General features: G+C 48.6%; 1 protein-coding gene across 1 annotated transcript in view; it reads left to right on the forward strand.

The window, feature by feature from the left end:
* The window catches only part of LOC149343134 (uncharacterized), a 36,622-nt gene extending 16,173 nt beyond the window's left edge, over nt 1-20,449 (forward strand). The window contains exons 3-9 of the mRNA XM_089546894.1: nt 7,446-7,546; nt 10,611-10,646; nt 11,449-11,574; nt 12,762-13,022; nt 14,967-17,277; nt 17,365-17,450; nt 20,007-20,449. Coding sequence (XP_089403020.1) covers nt 7,446-7,546; nt 10,611-10,646; nt 11,449-11,574; nt 12,762-13,022; nt 14,967-17,277; nt 17,365-17,450; nt 20,007-20,449 — 3,364 coding nt within the window. The remainder of the gene's footprint in view (nt 1-7,445; nt 7,547-10,610; nt 10,647-11,448; nt 11,575-12,761; nt 13,023-14,966; nt 17,278-17,364; nt 17,451-20,006) is intronic.
* The last annotated feature ends 4,702 nt before the right edge of the window (nt 20,450-25,151 follow it).

Raw genomic sequence — 25,151 nt, forward strand, 5'->3', positions numbered from 1 at the left:
TATTCGAACTTCATGCCAGTTACTTGAAACCTATTCGAAAACTTGAGAACATATGTGGTTCGTTATGAATAATTTTTAACATGAGCAGTTCACCAAACCGAAGGGTTTGGTGAACAGCAGCTATTCTCACACCCGTAGACCGTAACAACCGTAACAACCACTTGCAGCCACCTTAGCGCAGCCACATAGCAAATAATGAAAGTTAAGAGCGAAGTATTCTCACAACAATATATGAGTTCTGTGAGGCCAGAAAAGAAATTGGTAGTGCGTCTGTCTCGTTGAGCCGGTGGTCTCTGGTCGAAATATGAATATTTATTCACCTCCGAACATCCGAGAAAGGTGCATAGTTTATTTTTACTTTTCGAAGAAATTGAGAATAATGCGCATAAATCGTCTGCCGAGTTGCTTTTCTCAAAGGTTGAGGTCTTACAAACCGAGGAGGATATGAGTTGAATGTTAGGAGCTATATTATAACCGGTAAACCTATATTGATTTTTTTTCTGCTATTAATTTTTTTTCCCGGTGCGTGAAGTGATTGTTCGATTGTGGTAAGCCGAAGTGCGTTGTTATTTTGGAGTGCTGTGCATTTGGTTATTTCTTTTTTGCTGTTCTTAGCAGGTTCTGTCACTGGTCCAAATTTCGTGCAGCGGAGCGTCAGGCTGTCTGCGGGCCGCTTTCGAAAAACATGCTTTATTTGACGTGATTTGAAAAACACTTAATTTTAAGAACCTTTAATGAACACAGACGCCTACTGTAGCATTACCAACAATCGCACCCCTTGACATCACAGTGCAAGGCATAACTAACCATATTGACAGAATAAAATTTCAATCAGCTGCTTTAGTGGACGAAATCAACTCCAAAATACTGACAAAACACCAAACACATTTTAGCCATATGTCTTTCATTGTTGTATTCGCAATCGCTTTCAGCAGGAATGCTACCGGATGACTGGAAGGTTGGGAGGGTCATTCCGGTCCACAAATCAGGTCTAAAGGACTCTCCACTGAATTATCGCCCCATCTCCTTAACCAGTGTGCCTTGCAAAATCATGGAACATGTCATCTATTCCCATGTCATAAACTTCCTCGATTCTAACAGCTTTTTTCATCCAGCTCAGCACGGGTTTCGTAGGGGACACTCCTGCGAGACCCAATTGGCAATCTTCACTTTCGATCTGCATGCTAACCTCGACCGTTACCTACAGACCGATCCATTATTTTTAGATTTTAGATTTTAGACAAGGTACCATACCAACGCCTATTACTTAAACTATCCTTTTTAAATTTTCACCCTAATGTTCTAGACTGGATTAAAGAATTCCTAGCTACCCGTTCTCAGTTTGTTTCTATTAACAATCACAACTCAAGCACTCTCCCTATAACATCCGGCGTTCCGCAGGGATCTGTGCTCGGCCCGCTTTTATTCTTAATATTTATTAACGATCTGGCGCCACAAGTATCGTGTAAAATTCGCATATTCGTCGACGACTGTGTAATTTATCGTACCGTTACTAACATTTCTGATCAAGTGGCTCTTCAAAATGACCTCAACCGCGTCCATGAATGGTGTGACCATTCATGTACGCCGTGGCTCAGTGGATATGGCGCTCGGCTGCTGACCCGAAAGACGCGGGTTCGATCCCGGCCGCGGCGGTTGAATTTCTTTGGAGGAGAAATTCTAGAGGCCCGTGTACTGTGCGATGTCAGTGCACGTTAGAGAACCCCTGGTGGTCGAAATTTCCGGAGCCCTTCACTACGGCGTCTCTCATAGCCTGAGTCGCTTTGGGTCGTTAAACCCCATAAACCAAACCAAACCGAAATTAGGGACTCGGATTAGGGATTACAACGCTAACATAATCTTAATTTATAAGAAAGAAGACGTCAAGCTCTTAAAAAGTTACAAACCGATCAGCTTACTGTCCGTTGCCTATAAGGTATTTACTAAGGTAATCGCTGATATAGCCAGGACAACCTTAGACTTCAATCAACCAAATGATGAGGTGGGCTTTCGTAAAAAAACACTCGTCAATAGAGCATATTACTGCTATCATTCAGTTGATAGAGAAATGTGCAGGATACAAGCGATTCCCATATATAGCATTTATAGATGACCGGAACGCATTTGACTCAGTAGAAACCGAAGCAGTTAAGCATGCGTTGTGTAATCAGGGTGTAGAAGAGCCTTGTGTACAAATACTGAAAGATATCTGTAATGGCTGCACTGCTACTATACTCCTTCATTAAGACAGCAATAAAATTCGAATAAGGGAAGGTGTCAGGCAGGGAGACACAATCTCGCCAATGGTATTCACCGCCTGCTTACAGGAGGTATTCAGAGGCATAAATTGGGAACAGTTGGGGATAAGAGTTAATGGAGAATACCTGAGTAATCTGCGATTCGCTGATGACATAGCCTTGCTAAGTCACTCAGGAGATGAAATGGAAAGCATGATCAATGGTTTGACAGGGAGAGCAGAACGATGGTTCTAAAAATTGATATGCAGAAAACCAAAATAATTTTCAACAGTCTCGGGAGGCAACAGCAGTTTACGGTTGGTACCGAGGTGCTGGAAGTGGTAAGGGAATACGCCTACTTAGGTCAGGCAGTGCCCGCTTATCCGAAACACGAGAGCGAAATAACTAGAAGAATAGGAATGGAGTGGAGTGCATATGGCAGGCTCTCTCCGAACATGAATAGTAATTTACCAATATCCCTCAAGAGGAAAGCGTACAACATCTGTATCTTACCGACGGGGCAGAAACGTGGCGGATAACGAAAACGGTTCAGCTGAAAAGGACAATGCAGCGAGCTATGGAAAGGAAAATAATAAATGTAACATTTGGAGACAGGAAGAGAGAAGTGTGGGACAAGAAACAAACACAGGTTAATGACATCCTAGACGAAATCAAGAGGAAGAAATGGGCTTGGGCAGGACATGTAATGCGAAGGCAAGATAACCCTTGTCCTTAAGGGTCATGGATTGGATCCCAAGAGAAGGCAAGCGTAGGAGGGGCGGCAGAAAGTTGGGTGGGCGGATGAGATTAGGAAGGTTTTGTGAGATAGTATGAACGCAGCTGGCACAGGACAGGATTACTGGTGGGGTATAGGAGAGGATTTTGCCCTGCAGTACGCGTAGTCAGGATGGTGATAATTATGGACGTTTACAGCGTCCGAGGAGTATTGAATAGGTGCATCGTAGCAATTTATTCTTTATTCTTTACTCACACGTTGCGCCGCAGCGTTTGATGGCGTCACAGCAGGAGGCTACAACGCTGAAAAAGTATACATCTTCATTCACACAGCACACTCGTGCTTCTATTCTATTCTGTTCGATTCCACTTTCCAATTGACTTAACAAAGAAGGAATTTGCGTAAGTGCCAGTCCTCGCATGATATTCACGAATTTTAAGACAATGGTCTACGCGCCTGGATACGTAGTGGGGTTCTTTGGAATAGGTGTATGCTTTAATACCAGTTTTATTATGGTAAACTGCATCGAACAGCTAAAGCCTTAATTTTCTTTGGCGGGAGGCAAGTAGTTCCCAGTTGAGTTGGTCTTTCATGACCCTTGCGCTGTCCCTCCTTTTTTTTTTTTCTCCAAGAATATTGGACCTGTGTTTCGATGTTGGCGAATGAAGACGTCTTCGTCCGAGAGCCGAATGAAGATGTGAAAGACGGACCGGTCGATTCATTTCATTGCTATACACTACACATAAGAGGGGAGTGATTTCTCCCGCGTGAAGGTTCCTGGACCGTCGGGACATCCGGTCGGTGGCCTCCAACTATAGCCAGGGTTCAACGTTCCTTGCGAAGCAGCCACGTGCCGCTTTCCATTTCGTCTGGTGCGAGACTCGCACCGGTGCCCGGCGGGCGACGCTATCAGGGCGGCCGGGGGGCCAGGACCGGTGTCCCATTACGCCGGTGCGGCCGTTTTTGCGCCCGCGGTCAGCACTGCCTCGGGGCCTCTAAAAGCGCCAGCGGCCGGACAGGGGCTCACAGCAGCGGCAAACATGCGTTCCCCCACGGTCATCCTCGGGTTCTTCCTGCTGCCCGCGCTGCTGGCCGGGTTCGTCGCGGGATCCGCCCTCGTGTGAGTAGTGAGGCTTAGCGCACGGCTCCGCTGGCGCCTGACTCGAACCGAGATCGAGAGAGAGGACGAATTCAGCTGGTCCGGCTGGGAGTTGAGCCAGAAGGCTTAGGCCTCGCTGGAAGGTCGTTAGCTCCCTGCATGTGGATGTCCCCTGGGGAGCGTAAAACTTCGCGGTTACTTCCTTGCCGAGTTGAAGTCAATTTAATCTAAGCATCTCGGCCCTGGAGCGGCAGGGACATAGCGGGGTTTGGGTGTGGGTGGGGTATGAGGCAATAGATGAGGAAGGTTGCTGTTGTATACTCTTTGGTACGAGGTTCATCCGTGTGCAAGTTTACACTTTGCTACTGGGCTAAGTTCCGAAGGTGCGGATAAGTCTGCATAGCAAGGTCTTCCTATGCAATCTTCTAGGCTTTATTGTGTCTTAATAGGCGCTGAAGGGCAATTCCGGGGGACTGTGAAAGTTTTTAGGTAGCTTTAACAGTTATATTTTTACGTTTTAATTTTTTTTTCACGCAGTAAATCGTTTTCCAACATAATGAGCAAAAAAAAGGTTTAAAACCGAAAAAAAGACAGGAAGCCTAAAATGGACTGCGCTGCCGGTGGTGGTGCTCCGCAGGACGCAGAGATGAAACTTCAAATATAACTGGATAGGACTCGAGCGCGCGTTGAATTTCTTAGCTTGCAATTGTAAGCGATGAACTTGTTCATCAAATGTCCTAATAATCGAACGTATGACCAACTTTTCTCGTTTAGAAAGCTCGGATTGAGCACCATCAAGTGTGTTAGACTTGTTACGCCACAGACGCAGAGTTTGCCGCGGAAATTACGCAATTGAAACCGAAACAGGTCGCAGATGAGATGCCCAAGTCAAGGACTCTTGGAATTCAATTTTAGTTAGGAGGCACCTAGAAAATTGTAAGGTACTGTTATGGAAATATTGAAAGTAATGGTCCATTCTTCCCATGCGTAGCAAAATCGTTCTTTTAAGTTTGTCCATCGCCTGCGTCGAGTAGTTAAAGCTGCCATAGAAAACAGTAGGGAACGTTTCTGACGATAGAAAGAAATGCTGGCCTTCCGAGGGGAGATTTGCGGATAATATATTAACGCTTATAGTGGAATCTCGCGATATGTGAAAAAAATTCGTTCATAAACAACTTCCCGTTTTAAAATGTACCTGTCGGGAATTTCTGAGTATGTTAAAAGCTCTCTGCGTAGAAAAAGAACCCGCATGACTGCGAAAACTGTTGTGAATGGTCACAAAATTAACCAAAAAAGAAGAGCTTCCAGTAATCGCTTTGCTAAAAATGCGTGAATCTCGGTAAACTTCCTGAGTTGCTTTACTCTTTCAAACAGTGTTCATGAGTTTCTCCTCCTGGTCTGAGATATATTTTTTCTATGAACATGTGGAGCTGAAACTATATCAATTAAAATTAAAGCTAAGAACTCATTGTTTTATTTTCCAGAAATGTCATCGAATTTCAGTTGACTTCCTACCGATACTGGATTAACTTCAGACATCTGTGCAAGAGTTCCTTCATGCCATCTTAAAATATTTAGGGCAACTTCACATAACACCAGCAGCACACAGCATTGGTGGCCTCATTGGTAGGGCTGTAAGTGCTGTGATCTGGAAAAAGAAAACTTTGCATACTGTCAACAGAATATGGCCTCTGTCGATGTCATCATTTAATACACCTATAACCGAGGAGGCAACTCTTATAAATGTCTCCTGTGCTCTTCACCATCCATGTATCGTATCTAAGACCCCTTCAGGCGCCCTGCAAAGGACTTGTAATTCGTAACGGTTGTTTATCGGGCTTATATGGTACACCCCTAGAAACCTGGGTGACAGCACGCTCGAAACGATCACCCATGAGATTACCCCCTTTAAAAACTGTCAAAAAAGATCTGTACAAGTACGAACCGTTTCTGGCTTCACAGTCTATAGCCACATCACAGCATTGATCCTGCTTAACTGTGCGTTATGCAGGCAGGCGTTGTGTAGTCGTGCAGTGCCGCCAAGAACCGCCCCATATTCGCCATTTTTATGAGTGGATTATTGGGCGAGAGATCAGTGTAGCCATTATTCTCGTTGATGCAATCGCCGCATTGCTTCCGAGTGCATCACTTATTCCTACTCACGTGTCCCCTTCCTCTCCCGGAACAGACGTACAGACATATGTAAGGGAGGGCATGCAACTACTTACTGTGTGGGCTGAATAAGGCGACTAACTCCTAGGATACGGTGTTACGTCAAATGAGGCCTCTGGTAAGGTGCTGATTCTGAGCGCATCACAGCATAGATAAGAGTGAGCAGGAGGCGTGGATGCAGTGTTTTGTTCCGTTCCTGGCAAAGGACACGGTTAATTGCAGAGATATGGGAGAGGCCTTTGCCCTGCAGTGGGCGTAGTCAAGCTGATGATGATTTATTTAGTGGCAGAAGCAGTGCATAAAAGAAGAAAGGTGAGTGCGAACACAGGCGCTTTAAAGCCAGTAGCAACGCGTGCTGCAGTATTACCTCAAGGGAGGAACTGCAGCGCATGACTGGAGATTAACACGAGTAATAGCATCCTAGCTGAAATCAAGAAAAGGAAACGGTCGCGAGACGTACACGTAATGCGATGAGAGGATAGCCGATGGTCCTTTAGGGTAGCTGGAGTGGATTCTGAGAGAATGCAAAGGTAGCAAAGGGAGGCAGAAAATATAGTTGAAACTAGGCATAATGTGGTCCCGGTTAGCACAGGAAAGGGTCAGATGGAGGTCACAGGGAGAGATGTTCCTACTGAAGCGGACGTAGAGTGGGGTGATGGCTGACAGGCATTGCAGCTGTAGGGTGGGTCAATCCAAATGACCAGGCAACGCGACCCGGAAGTTTATTCTGGCTTCTTTAACGATGTTATATCTCAGCCGGATGGAAGCCACTAGAACTTTCGCGGAAAATGTTGGCTGCCGCGTGTCTCTCCGTTGATACTTGTTTGTAGGCATCGACATGAAAAGAACTGGATGCTTCGAAGCGAGTTCCGCAACGCCCCGCATATTCTGAGTGGCGTGCGTACTCCAGAAGTCAATCCTAATCTACATGCCTGCCCTGTATTCTACGAGCACTAAATGCCCAAGGCTAATACGTTCTCAAACTCCACTTATACGGTACGTGAGTTCTTCGTAAAGCCCGAAATTTTTCATCTGCATCTGGGCCAATATGAACATGAACAGGACATTTGTGAAGGGACGTAAGGGCGTACCAGTTCTAGCGGTCCCGTGACACCAAAGCCGCGGACCGCTAGGCAGCAACCGATGAGCTTTAGCTGGCGTCCCAATTCAGGAACGAACTCACTGTGGCATTTCGACGCAGCCGGACCTCCGCCGATTTGGTATGCCCCGCCGTGCCGGCGACATGCCCGCTCTGCCCGCGGACGGTGCAGGAGGTGCCTGACTACTGCTCATACCGCTTCGGTAAGCACCGCGTGGCGGGCGACTGTTCTCGCTGCGATGCTGTTTTCACCCGTGTACGTCAGAGCTAGAAAGCACTTCAGATGTCAGTGCACTAAGCCAAAGCCTAAGGCTAACCTACGCTACGCCTCAACTATCCTATTTCATGGAATGAATGCCTACTGCACCGGCCTGTGTTGTCATGTATACACACCGAAAGTTGTCAGTAAAGTAATCTATTTTCAATCCCGGTCGCGGCGGTCGCACTTCGATGGAGGCGAAATGCTAGAGGCCCGTCTACTGTGCGATGTCAGCACACGTCAAAGAACCCCATGGGGTCGAAATTTCCGGAGTCCTCCACTACGGTGTTCCTCATAGTCTGAGTCATTTTAGGACACTAAACCCTCATAAACTAAACTAAACTAAACTAAACTAAACTAAACTAAACTAAACTAAACTAAACTAAACTAAACTAAACTAAACTAAACTAAACTAAACTAAACTAAACTAAACTAAACTAAACTAAACTAAACTAAACTAAACTAAACTTTAAACTAAATTAAACCATTATTCATTTCCTTCGCGCTTCTGCGAATAAGACGGCGCGCGCCTTATTCATTTTCGGGAGCTTCTTGGAAGCTCCCGTAGAAAGCCATGTATATAGACATATTGTAGTGTAGCAGCCGTGCTCGCTCACTGTGGTGAACTGTAGTAGTGAAAGAAGACGACGATCCTGAGGTGTGACGCTCGCTCGCAGCCCGAACGCTTGGCCTGCACCTTTGCTGAACGTTGCAAAGCGACCTAGGTTCTGCTCAGCCACAACGCCATCCTACATTTGGTGGAGGGGTGCCATCCGCAGGGGTGCCGGAGGGAACTGGTTGCGAGGGAGGCGCAGGGTCGTAGTGGAATGGGCTTGCCTCGTCCCGGAAACTCGGCGGGTGTTGCCGACAAAGCCGGGCGACGTGGCCCGGCAAGCCACAGGAGTAACATATGGGGCGGTTGTCGTAGGTACGCCATGGGTTCATGACGGCACGGCGAGGCGGCAGGCGACGACGGACAGGTGCCGGCGGAGGTGGTAGCGGTGCGACAGATGGGTGGTTAACGTAGACTTCGGGGCGTCGGGGTCTGGCGGCAACCTCAGCGTAGGTGAGGGGGGCAGCCACAGGCGGAGGCCGAGGGCTAGAGGGCAAAGCGTCGGCGACCTGCTCTTGGATGGTGCGTCGAAGGGTGGGATCTATGGGTGACGCAGGGTCGCCAGACACAGGTAGTAGGGACAGTTGGCGGGCCACTTCTTCCCGTATGAAGGCCTTGATCTGGGGAAGCAGGGAGGCCGAGTCAGAGACCAGACTGCAGACCGCCGGCGCAGGAAGGGACTCGTCGAGGACTCCGGAACGGCGAGTAGAATGCCTCTGCTTCCTGAGGACGTCATAGCTCTGACAAAGCTGAATGACATCCACCACCGTTTGCGGATTCCTGGCGAGCAACATTTGGAACGCGTCGTCGGAGATGCCCTTCAGGATGTTGCTAATTTTCTCGGCCTCCGGCATGGATGGATTGATGCGCTTGCACAGGTCTAGAACATCTTCTAAGTAACTGGTGAAGGTTTCAGTGGCGTGCTGAGCGCGAGCGCGGAGGCGTTGTTCGGCGCGCAGTTTGCGCACAGCTGGGCGGCCGAATACCTCCGAGAAGCTGGTCTTAAAGGACGACCAGGTAGGCAAGTCGGCCTCGTGGTTGCGGAACCACAAGTTGGCAACGTCGCTGAGATAGAATAGTACGTTACCAAGCTTGGTGGCATCGTCCCACTTGTTGTGGGCGCTGACGCGCTCGTAAGTCGCCAACCAGTCATCAACATCGTGGTCGTCGGCACCGCTGAAGACGCTGGGATCTCGCTGCCGGAGCCCGCCAGAACACAGGATGGTAGGCGACGGGATGGGGGCTGTCTGGCTGGTGACTTCAGGCATAACTGGCGGCGAAGGTAAGGTACGGCTACGGAGCTCCAGGATGAGGACGAGAGGGGGAACTTACAGCAGCCTCCACCAAATGTAGGATGGCGTTGTGGCTGAGCAGAACCTAGGTCGCTTTGCAACGTTCAGCAAAGGTGCAGGCCAAGCGTTCGGGCTGCGAGCGAGCGTCACACCTCAGGATCGTCGTCTTCTTTCACTACTACAGTTCACCACAGTGAGCGAGCACGGCTGCTACACTACAATATATTCTTACTTTAGTAGTTCCTCCTATTCATATTTTTCATCTTCCTGGCTCACCCAGATAACAAAAATAGCTAATCCGCCTACATACGCGGCTATTTATCCAGTATACAGGATCGTCCAATATAAAAAGCAACAACAAATTTGCAGAAAAACACCAATTTTTCGTTTATAATTTTACTAAAGTTTAAAATGACTTTAAGCTAGTAAACAGCATGAAAAAAAACTTTTTAAAAACCGAAAAAAATTCTTTTTGTAAGGCAGATTTGGAGAGTAATCATTAACTGAATGACTGAACGCAGTTCCTTTTCGTACTCGAGGAGCCTGTTCGCTGTATTCGCCCCTGTACACGGTGTACGCCTATGAAGACGTGGATTCTATTAATTGTTATGGGAGCGAGGTACACCTGGCTTTTGTTCCAGGAGAGTTTTTTTTGCTATCGAGGCGGAGTTCCGCCTGCAACGGACGAGTGTGAGCGGGAGCACGAGAAAATGAAATGTAGACGTGTAAAGCAGGCCATGTATAAAGACAGGAAAGCTCAAAATAAGAGAAAATAAAAATGGCTATTCAAACGTGAACCTGACAGGGAAAAACGAAATAGCGATCGCTAAAGAGAAAGTCTCTGTAAGTAACTATAATAGGGTGAAGATTTGTTAGACTCATTCGAAGACTTCATGAACTAGTAAGCGAAAATTCGTATGCATGATTGTGTCTGTGCGAAAATTTCCGTTTCGTCCAGTTACACAAGCACGTATTTTGTTAAGGCGCTAAGTGGCTTGCGTTTTAAGCCTTCCTTCAATTTCAGTGCGTCGTCTTTTCTGTGCCTATATCGCTGACATAAACGGCCATACAATTTTTTTTTTTTCATTTTCTCTTCCTTTCAGTTGCCCGTGTCCAGCAGGTGGCGTCATTCGCAGCGGGTAAGTAAACTACGGCCCACACATAACGCATCGTGACAAAACAGGTGTTTCGCGCACACAAAGCAGCCGAACCGAATAGACAGACCCGTAATGGCACTTTCGTCCACTTTCCTGAGCGAATATTGTACGCGTTGAGGACGTCATGAGAGTGGAGATTGTCTTCTTGCTGCAACGAGTTTTCCCACATTTTAGAAGAAAACCTCATAATCGCAAAATTTTTGTTTTGAAATGTGATAGCCAGCAGCATGTGATAAATAGTTACTTACGATAAGCATTCGTAATATCTCGACGACCCCCCCCCCCCCCCCGCCACCCCCCGCTCCCCAAATGAACTTAGTCCGGCTTTCAAGAACAGATTCAGCAGCTTATGATTGGTACGTCTAACTAGTCCAGTGTGTGTTTGGGGAATCCCTCAGGCGGTGTAAATGTGTAGTAAGGTATCAATTACTCATTAGCGACCACCCAAACGTGAAAGCTGCATAGGTTTCCTTCGTAGCCGTATGGCTGCGGTTGGATGGATGCTAACGATTATTTGGTACCTTAGTGTGGACACAACTAGAGTGCCTGTATTTCACGGAAACACTGCGACGCGACCACTGGAACACAGAGCCGCAGCGGCCTTGGTTTTCATTAACATGTGGCGAAGCAGCAGAAAAATTTAATCAGCTGTTACTCGCCGCGTATAGTGGTGAATGGAAACCAACAGTGAGGGAGAACGCAGGACAGTTCCACACCACGGCTCTGACATAGAATCTTCGTGCGTTCGAGCCAGAGTTTTTTTTTTCTTCTTCTAATCCCGCAGTCAGCAACCGGCACCTGTGCGGTCGCCTGCGGATCAGGTCCGTCCTGCTTGGCCCCAAGGAACTGTTCGCCGAGTACCCCTCGGTGTCCCTCAAGAAGGAATGCTCCTGCGCCTCAGCCGCGCACGGTACGACCGCGACTCCGGTCGCGCCTTATTCTCTCTAACTATAACGGTTCCCTGTTGTTAGCGTACACGTCTTGACTTTTAACGCCACAGCGTTAAAGGCTCCGGTCGCCAGAAAATCTGGTGTCGGAGTTGTCTGGGTTGTCGGCGTCATCGGCGTTGTGAGCGAGCAATGACGGGAGTGGCTCTGGCAGGTGGTCCCCAGAGAGCAACCTGGGAGGCAGGCGGACCGCCCAGGTCACGTGACCTTGCGGCTTCATCACAACCTACTCACCGGGCAGTGAGCAAACTGCCCATCGTGGCAGGTGGCAGTTAAATGTATGATTGGTCGCTCGGGAAGAGCAGCCTGAGTCACACAAGGCTCACCGCTGGGAGCACTTGCTATCGCAGTGCAGTGGCCCATCGCTTCACCGCTGCAACATTGAGCCAGGAGGGTTATGAGGACTCCCAGGGATCTGTGAATGTAGAGCAGGCAATGATCTTATGCATATATGGGAATCAGCCCATTACGCAGTCGCGTCATAACCTTAAGGCGGAGCTTAAGTGTCCCTTCCTTTTTTTTTTTTGTTTCACATAGCAAATTGCCTGTCATAGAATCTACAGCGTCCGGCTGACTTCTGCAGCTTTTTGTCTGCTTCTGGTCGAAATCGGTAGGCGCATTGGATGGGTGACGTAGGTTCTATCGAAATCATTAAATAAGAAGATAAGGCAATGGTCCATTCTGGAGTAGGGGATAACTCATGTTATGCGTCGATAAGCAGATCAGCCAGTGGTTTGAGCTTGGAGCTTGAAATATAATTAGCCCGCTCAAGAACTTTCCGACGAAGGCATTTCAAAGAAAGTAGTGCATTGTTAATTGGTCGGTGGCTGCTCGTGCTACGCTGCCATAAATGAGCAGCTAAGAGCAAAAAGCGGCTAGAAGCGAAATGCTGCATAATCTTTCTGTCGTGCCAACTTCGTCAACAAATTACTGGCACTGCCCAACGCACACTTACCTGCTTAAAATTCCGGATTTCGCCCAATACCAATCTTTGTTCGCGTACTTATAACGCCCGCCAAAGGAACGGTGAAGCTAATCCTCAAGTGTTGGCCCAATGTGTTGTGCATCGTTGGTTCTTTGTTGTTCTTGATGAGAATCAACAAAGGTCCAGCGCACAGGCTGACGCCTTTCTGCTATCCTCTCACTGCAGAAGAAGGCCAGTACTACGTGCTGTTCAAGGAGGTGCCCGAGACCGTGGCCACCAAGCTGACGCAGCTGGTCCTGGACGCGAACGCGACCGTGCTGCCGTACACCTTCCAGCAGTCCCGCTACGTCTACCAGCAGCTGACCGCCTGCCAAGAGACACAGAGGCGAAGCGACTACGCATCATCCTACGGCGGAGGTAGTGCCTACACCTCCTCCTCGTATTTGGTCAAGACGATCAAGTACTACTACCCCGCACCCTCGTACGGTAAGCCTGTCCCCTCAGGTCAGGCCTCTCTCAGATTAGCCCGAGGGTCGTACGGCATATGTACCAGGCACAACCGATACCCAATCTCCCCGTAATGTTTCACACGTGAAGCGGTCGGTACACTGCGCCCGTTCACGTTCCTAGAAGAACCCATGAAGCAGCTGGGATCTATTAGATGAATTCGCCAATCACGACTCGCCTCGGTGTTTCGTTCGTACGCGTTAGCGACTGAACTCGACTAATGCTGGCGCTTCGGTACCGTGTCCTATTCGATAGCCCCGGTCAGTCCTTCCCACGTAACCTGATGTGTGGCTTGCACTTCAGGCAGTGGAGTCCGCTTGTATGCTTAGCGCGCAGAAGCAGGAACTGCGGGTAGCCTCGCGCATGCCGGTTGGCTCTCGCGTCTAACTTGTCCGTGTGGTTTTCACCCGCTGATACAAAGGATGCTTTTTACTGTGTTTGATACGTGTACGAAGATATGCAGTCAATGGTCTAACTTGGACCACTGTTTTCATCGCAGGAAAATGCTGTTATCGGGATGACCACGAAATACAGCATTTCGTATCCTCATTTACTCCTTCACAGTACCTTGAGCCGAATACCTTTACAGAGGTATAGAGCAGACGTTTGTTGACGACAGTCATTACAGCGTCAAAAAAAAAAAGCTGCAGCATGCATCGTCATCTGCAACCGAGTTGGAGCAGGCCATTGTAAGAAAGGCATAATTAAAACGAGAGCAAACTCTAATAGCTTTTGAATTCGGTAAGATACCGTCCCAACATCGCTCTCTTTCGATTACGCCGGATATTAAATCTGAGGCTGATAAAGTTATTAAACATATATAAGCAAATAACGGCACGTTTTTTTTTATATAAGCACAGTGTTTTTGTTTTAAAAAGTGCTGTTTTTAACCGGTTACTCTTTTTCTGTTCTAGCAGAATGTCTGCCCGATTAACGTTGTCTTTTCAATAGTGCCTCCGAATCTCTTATTAGGGAAGGAACACGCCTTGATATGTAATTGCGGCCGCCGGTGACACCTGAAATTTTGGTTGGTTGTTGGCTGCTTTAATGAGCAGGAGGTGTTAGCCTCATATTATGACGTAAGCCATTGTTCCGCCTGTGTGGCATGAGAAAAGAACGAAAAAAATGCCTGTCACTGCCTCAGGAGGCCTGCATTCTCTAAGAAATCCCCAGGGAGCCTTTTTAACATTCGCCTCTTAGCTGCGGACCTTCTGGAAACACCACCCTTGCGACGCTATATCGATAGCACAGTGATGTTCCAGTTCAGTAATGTTCTATTCGGGAAATTTTCCATTTTCCAGAGAATTTGAGGGGTAAAATTCTTTCGAAACTAGAATTTTCAGAGCCGAAACTTCACTTCTTCTAAATTTCCTGAGTTTTCAAGCTGATGCAGAAAAAAGGCCCTGGCATAGCAATTTTTGTGTATCATTGAGAAAATTTTCGATTACCGCCTGGAACATTTCGTCCAAGTTCCACAGAATATCAAACAACGCTGCGTCGCGTTTCCTCAAGGCTGAGTACGGTGAAAGCCAGGCAAGCGGAATTTCCGCTCGTCATGAAATAGGCTTGTGTCACCAGACAAATATGTTTTGGGCGGTGTTACGACTCATATCTCTTGAGTTACAGCGTAACTTACGCTTGAAGGACGCGAATATTCTTGTAATAAAGCAATAAAGTTTGTCTGGTGGGTTTTCACGGCCGTTTGACTGACGTAAAGAAACCAGCTGTGCTGCATTTCTCCCAGTTTACTCCCCTACAGGCAAAGCATCCCGTCTGCCTTAATTCTTACCGGACTTAAAATCAGCAATTCTGAAAACAGGGTGTTTATTTCGTTGAACTCATTTTGAGTATTAATATCCGAGAGACAGATTGAAGAGCAGAGAGTAGACAATATTGGTCACTTACTCTGTTTGTTCATTTCAGATTATGCGGCTCCTAGCTATGCGGCGCCAAGCTACGCTGCCCCTAGTTATGCAGCTCCATCATATGCTGCACCCTCTTACGCTGCCCCCGCGTACAGCGCTCCCGCTTACTCTGCCCCCAGTTACAGTGCACCCGCTCCTAGCTACTCGGCCTCCAGCTACAGTGCAGCAGCAGTCAGCTACAGTGCCCCGTCTTACTCTGCCCCTAGCTACAGCGCTCCCTCTTATGCTGCCCCTAGCTACAGTGCTCCCGCTTACGCTGCCCCTAGCTACAGCGCTCCTTCTTACGCTGCCCCTAGCTACAGTGCTCCCGCTTACGCTGCCCCTAGCTACAGTGCTCCCTCTTACGCTGCCCCTAGCTACAGTGCCCCCGCTTACGCTGCCCCTAGCTACAGTGCCCCCGCTTACGCTGCCCCTAGCTACAGCGCTCCCTCTTACTCTTACTCAGCCCCAAGCTACAGTGCTCCTGCTTACTCAGCCCCTAGCTACAGTGCCCCCGCTTACGCTGCCCCTAGCTACAGCGCTCCCTCTTACTCTTACTCAGCCCCAAGCTACAGTGCTCCTGCTTACTCAGCCCCTAGCTACAGTGCCCCTGCCTACTCCGCTCCTAGCTACAGTGCGCCCGCTTACTCAGCCCCTAGCTACAGTGCACCCGCTTACTCAGCCCCTAGCTACAGTGCCCCTGCCTACTCCGCTCCTAGCTACAGTGCTCCTGCCTACTCTGCTCCTAGCTACAGCGCGCCTGCTTACTCTGCTCCCAGCTACAGCGCTCCTTCCTACTCGGCTCCTAGCTACTCCGCTCCTTCTTACTCTGCCCCCAGCTACAGTGCTCCCTCTTACTCTTACTCAGCCCCTAGCTACAGTGCTCCCGCTTACTCTGCCCCTAGCTACAGCGCTCCCTCTTACTCTTACTCATCCCCTAGCTACAGTGCTCCTGCTTACTCCGCTCCTAGCTACAGTGCTCCCTCTTACTCTTACTCATCCCCTAGTTACAGTGCTCCTGCTTACTCAGCCCCTAGCTACAGTGCCCCTGCCTACTCCGCTCCTAGCTACAGTGCTCCTGCTTACTCTGCCCCTAGCTACAGTGCTCCCTCTTACTCAGCCCCCAGCTACAGCGCTCCCTCTTACTACGCCCCTAGCTACAGCGCTCCCTCTTACTCTGCCCCCAGCTACAGCGCTCCTTCATACTCTGCCCCCAGCTACAGTGCCCCCTCATACTCCGCCCCTAGCTACAGCGCACCGGCACCTAGCTACAGCGCTCCCTCTTACTCTGCCCCCAGTTACAGCGCCCCCTCTTACTCTGCCCCCAGCTACAGCGCACCGGCTCCTAGCTACAGCGCTCCCTCTTACTCTGCCCCCAGTTACAGCGCCCCCTCTTACTCTGCCCCTAGCTACAGCGCACCGGCTCCTAGCTACAGCGCTCCCTCTTACTCTGCCCCCAGCTACAGCGCTCCCTCTTACTCTGTCCCTAGCTACAGCGCTCCATCTTATTCTGCTCCTAGCTACAGCGCACCGGCCCCTAGCTACAGCGCTCCCTCTTACTCCGCCCCCAGCTACAGCGCCCCCTCTTACTCTGCCCCTAGCTACAGCGCACCGGCTCCTAGCTACAGCGCTCCCTCTTACTCTGCCCCCAGTTACAGCGCCCCCTCTTACTCTGCCCCTAGCTACAGCGCACCGGCCCCTAGCTACAGCGCTCCCTCTTACTCCGCCCCCAGCTACAGCGCCCCCTCTTACTCTGCCCCTAGCTACAAGGCACCGGCCCCTAGCTACAGCGCTCCCTCTTACTCTGCCCCCAGCTACAGTGCCCCCTCTTATTCCGCCCCTAGCTACAGCGCACCGGCGCCTAGCTACAGCGCCCCCTCATACTCTGCCCCCAGCTACAGCGCCCCCTCATACTCTGCCCCTAGCTACAGCGCCCCCTCTTACTCTGCCCCTAGCTACAGCGCTCCATCTTACTCTGCCCCCAGCTACAGCGCCCCGGCCCCTAGCTATAGTGCTGCTACTTATGCCCCACCTAGCTACAGTGCACCTTCCTATGCCCCGCCTAGCTACAGCGCACCCACCTATGCCCCGCCTAGCTACAGTGCTCCTTCCTATGCTCCTCCCGCATATAGTGCGCCTTCATACTCGGCACCTAGCTACAGCGCCCCTACTTATGCCCCGCCTAGTTACAGCGCCCCGTCCTACGCTCCTCCCAGTTACAGCGCTCCATCATACGCTCCTCCCAGTTACAGTGCACCATCATATGCTCCGCCAAGCTACAGTGCACCTGCCTACAGCGCACCGGCCAGCTATGACGACAGCTACGGCGGGTACGGTCTCACTTATTTTCCCGCTCACGGCTATGGCGGCGCGCGCTACCAGATCAAGCGCCAAGACGATTCTTCGTACATTTCCAGTGCCAGCAGCTACCCGGCCTCTTCGGTCACCTACACGTACGTCACGTACATGCCTCCCGCGTACTCCGCCGGCAGCAGCTACGCAGGTGAGGGATCCTCGTATTGAGTCCGGCCCTGCAAGAGCCCAGCGATCCCAAGGCGCGCTGCTGTTCGCATGGACGAGTGAACGAGTAAAGCAAAGAACTTTATCAAGTGCTATGCACGTCTGTCCACATGTCTTTCTTCCGGGTTGATAACCCGAAGAGACTTCGACAGTGCGGCACACTAGACACAAAAACATTCACACCTCATAGGAGACCCCGCACGGACCTCAACAAAAGACAAGTCCGTGCCCCATGAAGCAAGCTTCTCGGTGTTATTATAGTGAACAGCAGTAAACTGAGGACCAGAAAACTGTGCCAGAACAGGGATTAATGCTCGCAGTTAGCTTTTCTTTTATGGTGCATCTTAACCTAAGTGGCTAGTAAAAATTTATTGCCTTCGCTGATAAGGCTTCGTTTTAACGGTGGATATAGACAAAGACTGAGACATCGCACAGGAACGTCCCTTGGCGCCTGTCGGAGAAAAGTCACTTTCTTTGTTTATATCTTCTGAAACGCCGAGAAGATTGCTTCATGGGTTCCTGGGCACACTTTACCGAGTGTGCCATCTGATTGCCATCACAATACGCGGCACAAATTATACGGGATCAAATTCGCCGAATCTGAACGCAGACCTGCAAATAAGTCCCAATCTTTCACTTCTAAGATTTATGGAGCTTTCAGATTCACCGAGCACAGACTGGTCTGCACTGACGCAGTTCGGATTCATGTGCTGCTGGATCCTGTTTAAGCAACGGTACCTTGCCTCTAAACACTTCGCTCCATGGCAGCATGAAGCCTTAATGAATGTGAAATATCGCCAAAAATGCTTCGAGGCAGCATGTACTTGCTCATTTACACTATGCTAAAAATTGTTAACCTTTCTTCACCTTTTAGCAGAAACTTTTTATGCTGCGGCTGCCACAGTCACATTCCAGCTGCTATAGCGCAGCACAAACTTCGCACGAAGTGTGGAAAGGAAGTGGTGTAGCTACTAGCATCAAAACAATCAGAAAAATAGAAGTCGGCGAGCTTACTACAGCTGATTTAACAGTAATGAAATGGTGAGTATCATCTCAAGGATTTCTGGCCTCTCTTCGTCAGGGGCGATGGAGTACGGTGAAGTTTCAGTGCAGTATTAGATTGAATGCCTCGAACTGAAAAAGTAAAATATGGCCATCTTATATAATGAAATTTGATCCGCACAAATATCAGTTGATGAAAAGGGAACCAGCTGATCGGAACCGCTGCCTCCGAAGATCCTAACACTGCAAATACGCTTGTGGTGCAAATGCGTCTGTTGGCCTAATAGGCATCTTTCGGCGCGAAAGAGCACTCCTTGACTTAAAGGATGTGACCTTCTGCCTCCAGAAAATTAGCGCAACATCTTGTACTCAGCCCTTCAACAGCTCCAAGATGATTCGAGGACTCTCCTAGCTTCCTACCTTATTCTAAGATTCGAACCTCTTAAATGGCCACTAGGCCGCAACCAGTGCTATGTGTGAACAATATATGCTCTGAGGTTAAAACAGATGCTGATTCCTCTATCGGCTTTCGCAAAATTTGCTCACTTCAAACAGTTATCGCAAAAAAAAAAAGAGTATTCATGATCAAGCTGTTATGTTTTTCCGGATGGTTAGACCTCTCGGGCAGAAAACACGGTGTGATAATAAAGCAGTCCTGACTCTTAGATGAGCAGCTTTATCAGGAGTTTTAACATTTATCAACTGTAAAGGTTTGGTTTGGTTTGGCTTAAAGGGGTTTAACGTCCCAAAGCGACTCAGGCTATGAGAGACGCCGTAGTGAAGGGCTCCGGAAATTTCGACCACCTGGGGTTCTTTAACGTGCACTGACATCGCACACTACACGGGCCTCTAAAATTTCGCCTCCATCGGAATTCGGCCGCCGCGGCCGGGATCGAACCCGCGTCTTTCGGCTCAGCAGCCGAGCGCCATTACCACTGTGCCACCGCGGCGGGCTTTATCAACTGTAAAAGAGCGATGGAAACGTGTTAATACTACGCCGCAAAAACTTATTTGCTGTCAATAAAATGGCCCTACCTCCTTAAACGTAACGATTTTCCTTATTTTTTCTCATCTATTATATTTGCGGCAGTTTTACAATGACAGCTGTTATTGCCTCAGAGCCATGTATATGCTCCATTACGCATCTAATTTTAAACTAAAACAGCAACGCTCCCGAGCGTCGCCACACTATGGCCACAAAGAAAACCTACTCTGCTTTCTCGCTCAACTTTTGAATTTCTTTAATTTTCTTTTTCTACTCTACCTTGAAAACCTTCCTTCGTTTTCTTATTCCTCCTCCTCCTCCTACTACTACTACTGCTACTACAACTACAACTACCACTACTGTTACTACTACTTGAAAACTTCTTCCTACGCCTACTCCTGCTCCTCCTCCTCCTCCTCCTACTACTACTACTACTACTACTATTACTATCACTACTGTTGCTACTACCACTAATGCTATCAAGCGCCTCGAGCTATTACCAGTGTTTGTTGCATGCCGATGTTTCTTCACCACACACTTGTCTCGCCACAGGCAAGAACAAAAAAGCGTCCAGGTACGGTGGCTACGCAGCCCGTATCCGCTACGATCCCACGTACGAGCCGAACCCAGGCTACAAAGCCCCGGGCTGGTACACGCCATACATCAAGTACGGCGCCTCTCGCAAGCCTCGCGACGTCAAGCCGTTCGATATGAAGGACTACGAGTTCGTACCCCACGCCGGCGGAATGACACGCAATCCCCACAATGTCTACATGCCCATCTACCGCAGCATTGTGCGCCGCAAGCGCCCTGTCTTCCTCAGCGGCTACGGATACTTCGACCCCACTAAGAAGATGAGCTTTGGCCTGGCTGGTCGTCCTTACTTCACTGGCGCCGAAAAGGCTCTTTTCCGGGGCTACGGCGGCTACGGAAGCTTGGACATCTCTTATGCTGACAACACGGACCACATTCATGGTCTCCACGGCGACTACTAAAGTGAAGTCCACCTCGTGGAATAAACAGCTGTCAAGCGTGCAGTGATATTCTGTCATCCATTCGACCACATTTCATTTGGTCTCTTGGTGGTGTCGGCTACTGCCTTGCATGCGAGGTCTTCTTAAAGAGTAAAACGTCTTCTTTATGTTTTGAGGCCTCGGGACAGGTGTGGTTAGTCTATGAGGTTGAGCGTTGTGACTACCTTTGAGTTATATGCACGTCAAATGGTACTGTCATCACACTGAAAAAAAAAACGAGAGAAAAAAAAACTCGGTATGCTTCAGGAGAGTCGGGAAACCTGAGAGGACCGCTGTGTGATTTCACGCTGAGTAGCCCGGATTGTTTAGTGAGACAACGGTTACATATAGAAGAATCGACTCTTGGGCGAGTTGGTGCATGACTGTATGATACAAAGCGCAAGAGTGGAAAGAACGAACGAAGAACATGTCCTTTCAAAAAACAGGGACACCGACCAGCAAAATGAAAATTGAAATTGGCGTTTCGGCGCCCAGAACGGGGGCCTTGTTCACAATGGAATCACACCAAGAGGGTTCGCCTTTAAAAGCTATAGTCATCGCCGTAAGGATTGCGCGTAAATCGGGTTAAGATTGCCCTCGTTACGATTAAGCGTGTGAGCCGTCGTCTGTATCACCAGGGACTCGAGATGAAGCCGTGATGCTGTCACTTTTTCTTTCTCGGTGATTCGTGCCTTTTCCCAATTGATTTTGTGATGCATGACCGCGTGCTCTGCCAAGCCGTTATTGCGGGTATTTTCATTCTGCACATCACGAACATGTTGTTGCAAGCGCTTCTTATAACTTCCAGTTTCGGCGATGTAGACACCGTTGCAATCTGCGCAAGGAATGACGTCGACAACTCCTGGGAATTTCTCTTTCAGTAACTGGTCTTTGACGTTCATCAGTTGTCGCATTTTCTTGGCAGGGACATGGGCTACTTTCACGTCATACTCTCGTAATACACGGGCGAGTCATTCACTTGTTTTCGGCACATATGGAATAGCCGCACGTTTCTTGGGGGGAAGAGGGGCGTCAGGTTGTCGAGGTCGTGACAGCTGTCATTCTGTTGACCTGATGAAATGACTTGGGTAAACACAGCTAGCGAGATCTTTCCGTACCCTTGATGCGTCCGCAGCGGCGTCAATGGTGCTTGTGCATATGTCCGTGTTCGTTTCGTGTCCGTGTTCGTTCTTCGTTCGTCCTGTCCACTCTTGCGCCTTGAGTCATCGGGTTACATATACTTCGTTCAAACTTCTTGAATCCTACTAGTGACAAAACTCCCAACTGAATTCCAACCATGACGAGCGGCCACTTCTAAGGAAAACCGGACCAGATAGCTTACGGCACAGCGTAAGTATTCGTAAAAACCAGCAAGCTACTACAATCGGATACAACTCAAAAAAGAAGCGGCAGACCCCTGCCAAAAGAGTCTCTCCAGCAAATGGCGTCGGTCGATTGTCATGACGTCGCTGCTTATCCGGTTTAGCCGTGGGTGGTCAATGCCCTTGTACCTTACAAGGGAGACCAATACAAGGGAGACCAAGGCGGTCTTGGTCTCCCTTGTATTGTATGCTTAACTCTTGAATATTTTTTCTTGCTTGCGGCTTGACACGTGCAGTGATTTTAGGTTTTACCCTAGTGGGCGGTTCCTTGAGGGTATATATGTAGAGGTTGGCGCCTTTTCTCAAATAAAGTTGCAGTCAGCGCTCGTGTGTGTGTTTCCTCGTCTTGCGTCCTTGTGTAGCATGCGCTGTTGAAAAAATTATTATGAATAACCAACTAGCCCGTGAGCTCACCCTGTTTTAGTTAGATGGACTCTGCAACAAGTTTCGCAATCGGCAATATTAAAACGCAGTGATCGCGCAGAGGACGGACAATCCATAACAAAAGGTAGAAGCCGTCCAAGATTGTCGTAGAAGACGACCAAAAGCACTGAGATACTTCGCGTGCCTTTCGACAAATCACTTGGAAGTAGCGGGGCCCATGCAAGTCGCGAGACCATTGGAACCACTTGGAAGTAGCGGGACAAGAGGGATGAGTAAGCTACTTGGGCGCATGCGAAAAAAAAAATGAAGAAGACGATTAATGTAACTAACATGGTAGAGATGCTTCAGCATTAGGGCCGTTTCGCATCACGCGACTAGAACGAAAAGAGTCGGCCTAGTCGGTGACGCTGCAGTGCGAGTTTCGCTCAGTGCTTTCACATGCAACGCGTACCCAGCGAATTCGGTCGGAGGGACACGCAAGGTTGCTCGATGTTCGCATAGGCAACCCACGATTAAACGCGACACAAACGCTGCACTGAATGTGTTGATGGTGTTATGACCAGCGTGTTTTTAGGTGCAAGGCAATACTTAGTATGTTTCGATTAGAATAAACAGTTTTGCTTACGCCACGGCAACAGCTCCCACGTGACCCCTCGTCACGTGCCGTCTTGGCGCTCCCAATCGGTCAGTAGTAGAGCGAACACACCGACGCTGCGATTGAATTCCAACCGGACGGAACTCGGTCGCAGGCCGTCTGCGGCTATACCGACGGCCCTCACGAATCGCAGACTGACAGAATTCGCAGCGTCGCAGGCGAGAATCGCATGCATGTGAAACGGCCCTTAGGCGTATTCGCTTTGCGTACTCATGTGTTTGTGTGTTCTATTTACGTATAGAATGACTGACAGAAGAATTTATTGAAGGTTCATCAAGTAGCATTTCATGCTGTTTATATAAAGAATTTGAACCGTGTCCTAAGACCAGTAGTTGTTCACTTCTGATTGTAGCTGTGGTTCGCTGTGCACTGTGACCACCATTGCTTTGTGGTCACTGAAGTGCTCAGATACTCTTGACGCTCGTAAGTGCTGATTGGTTGGGGGACGCCAGGCCGACCCTCTCATTGAGAAAGCCAACAAATTTGCGCTGTTTTTTTCTGCCTTGGTTGAAGTCACCCAGGAGTACTAGGGAGTACTTATTCATTATCGTCATCCTCAGTCGCACTTAGCTAACTGCAGGGCAAAGGTCTCTCCCATGTCTCTCCAATTAACCCATTCTTACGCCGGCTGCGGCCACCGCATTCTCGCAAACTTCTTCGTCCGCCCACCTAACTTCCTGTCGTTCTCTGCTACGCTTGCCTTCTCTTGGAGTCCTGTCCGTTACACTTAACGACCATCGGTTATCTTGCCTTCACATTGCATGTCCTGCCCGAGCCCATTTCTGTGTTGTCTTCTTCTGTTAGAAGAAGACAACACAGGCGGTAGACAACACTAGCCCCTGTGTTATTCTTTACCCTGTCGTCCCTGTTTTTTATCGCTACTACTATATCCTCTCAAAGGGTAATATTCGCAATCTGAAATATACACTTTTTCCTGGCTGGTAATCGAATGAATAACACTGAAGAAGTTATTCTGGAAGCATCGCTTCTGCGGATTGATCATCATGATGCTGAATTCTGGGAAGCCCGCCCGACGTAGAATTATAGGTGTACCAAAAGCTGTTAATCTGTAAACATTCGCTGTCGGCAATTGAATCTTCAGCAATTCTGCCTGGAGTAATCTACAGGGCCTTCATGCACTGAAAATATACAGTATGCGATACTTACTTTCAACGATGGCAGGATTGCCTGAGCAGACATTTTCAGTTTGTTGGGTGTTTAACCAGGAGGCCGCACAGTGGTTTTCTGAGGCTGACCGGCGGTTACTTGGCTAAATGACCTGAAAGTTCATTTATCAGCGTCCGTTCAGTGTAATTTTACATTGAAGCTCTTTTTTCACTTCGAAGAGCATTATTTCCAAACATCAATTTTCGCAACATTTGACTAAAACCTACTTTTATAGCTTAGAAGCCTATTTTATGAAAGCATCAATTTTCGACAAATTTGACCCTTTAGCTCAGGGGCCACAAGAAACATCTAACACACACACACACACACACACACACACACACACACACACACACACACACACACACACACACACACACACACACGCACACACGCACACACACACACACACACACACACACAGGTGGGAGTCTACTGAAGCAGAGTTGCAGAATAAATGCAGGGAATTTCGTTTCAGGGGATGTTTATTGCTTCTTAATTTTGGTTTGATTAAAAATGTACATTTCAGATAGAAATTTCAGTGCTTGCGTAAACACGCGTTCGTTGCTCCTTGATGTAGTCTAATTAAGGAAAATACGACTAGCGTCATGAAACCCCGCGGCAACAGCAGCTGCACTCCATCCGTCCAGTAAAATACGTACTGCATTCATCAGTGCAGTTTAGCTGCGCTGCCTTAGGGGCCCCGTGGTTGTAAAGAAAATAAAGCAGCACTCGTATGCACTGATCACGCGGGCGAGAAAAACAGTGTTCAAGCTAGTTAGATTCCAACTCTATTCTAACTAGTTCGAGTCTAACTTCAGTCAGTTTTTCTATTTTATGTTTATTTCGCATGTTAGGCTGCCGTAAGCTTCAGTAATCAAGCACACCTTAGGCTATCTGCAACTGCTCTCTCGCTCGTTACCAAAATAGCCAATAGATTTATTTCGTGAAGTGGCGATCGTTTCAAGAGAAGGAAGCTCGGTTAGATATCAGAATTCTATGGCATGAAACTACAATTAGATATCTATTGTCCTTGACAGATTTTCGTTCGTACTTTATTTTATTTGTTGCAGTGTTAGGGTGCCATTTTGTTGCT

This window comes from Amblyomma mixtum, chromosome 5, assembly GCF_055824585.1.
Source record: "Amblyomma mixtum isolate Tamu chromosome 5, ASM5582458v1, whole genome shotgun sequence".
Lineage (NCBI taxonomy): Eukaryota > Metazoa > Arthropoda > Arachnida > Ixodida > Ixodidae > Amblyomma > Amblyomma mixtum.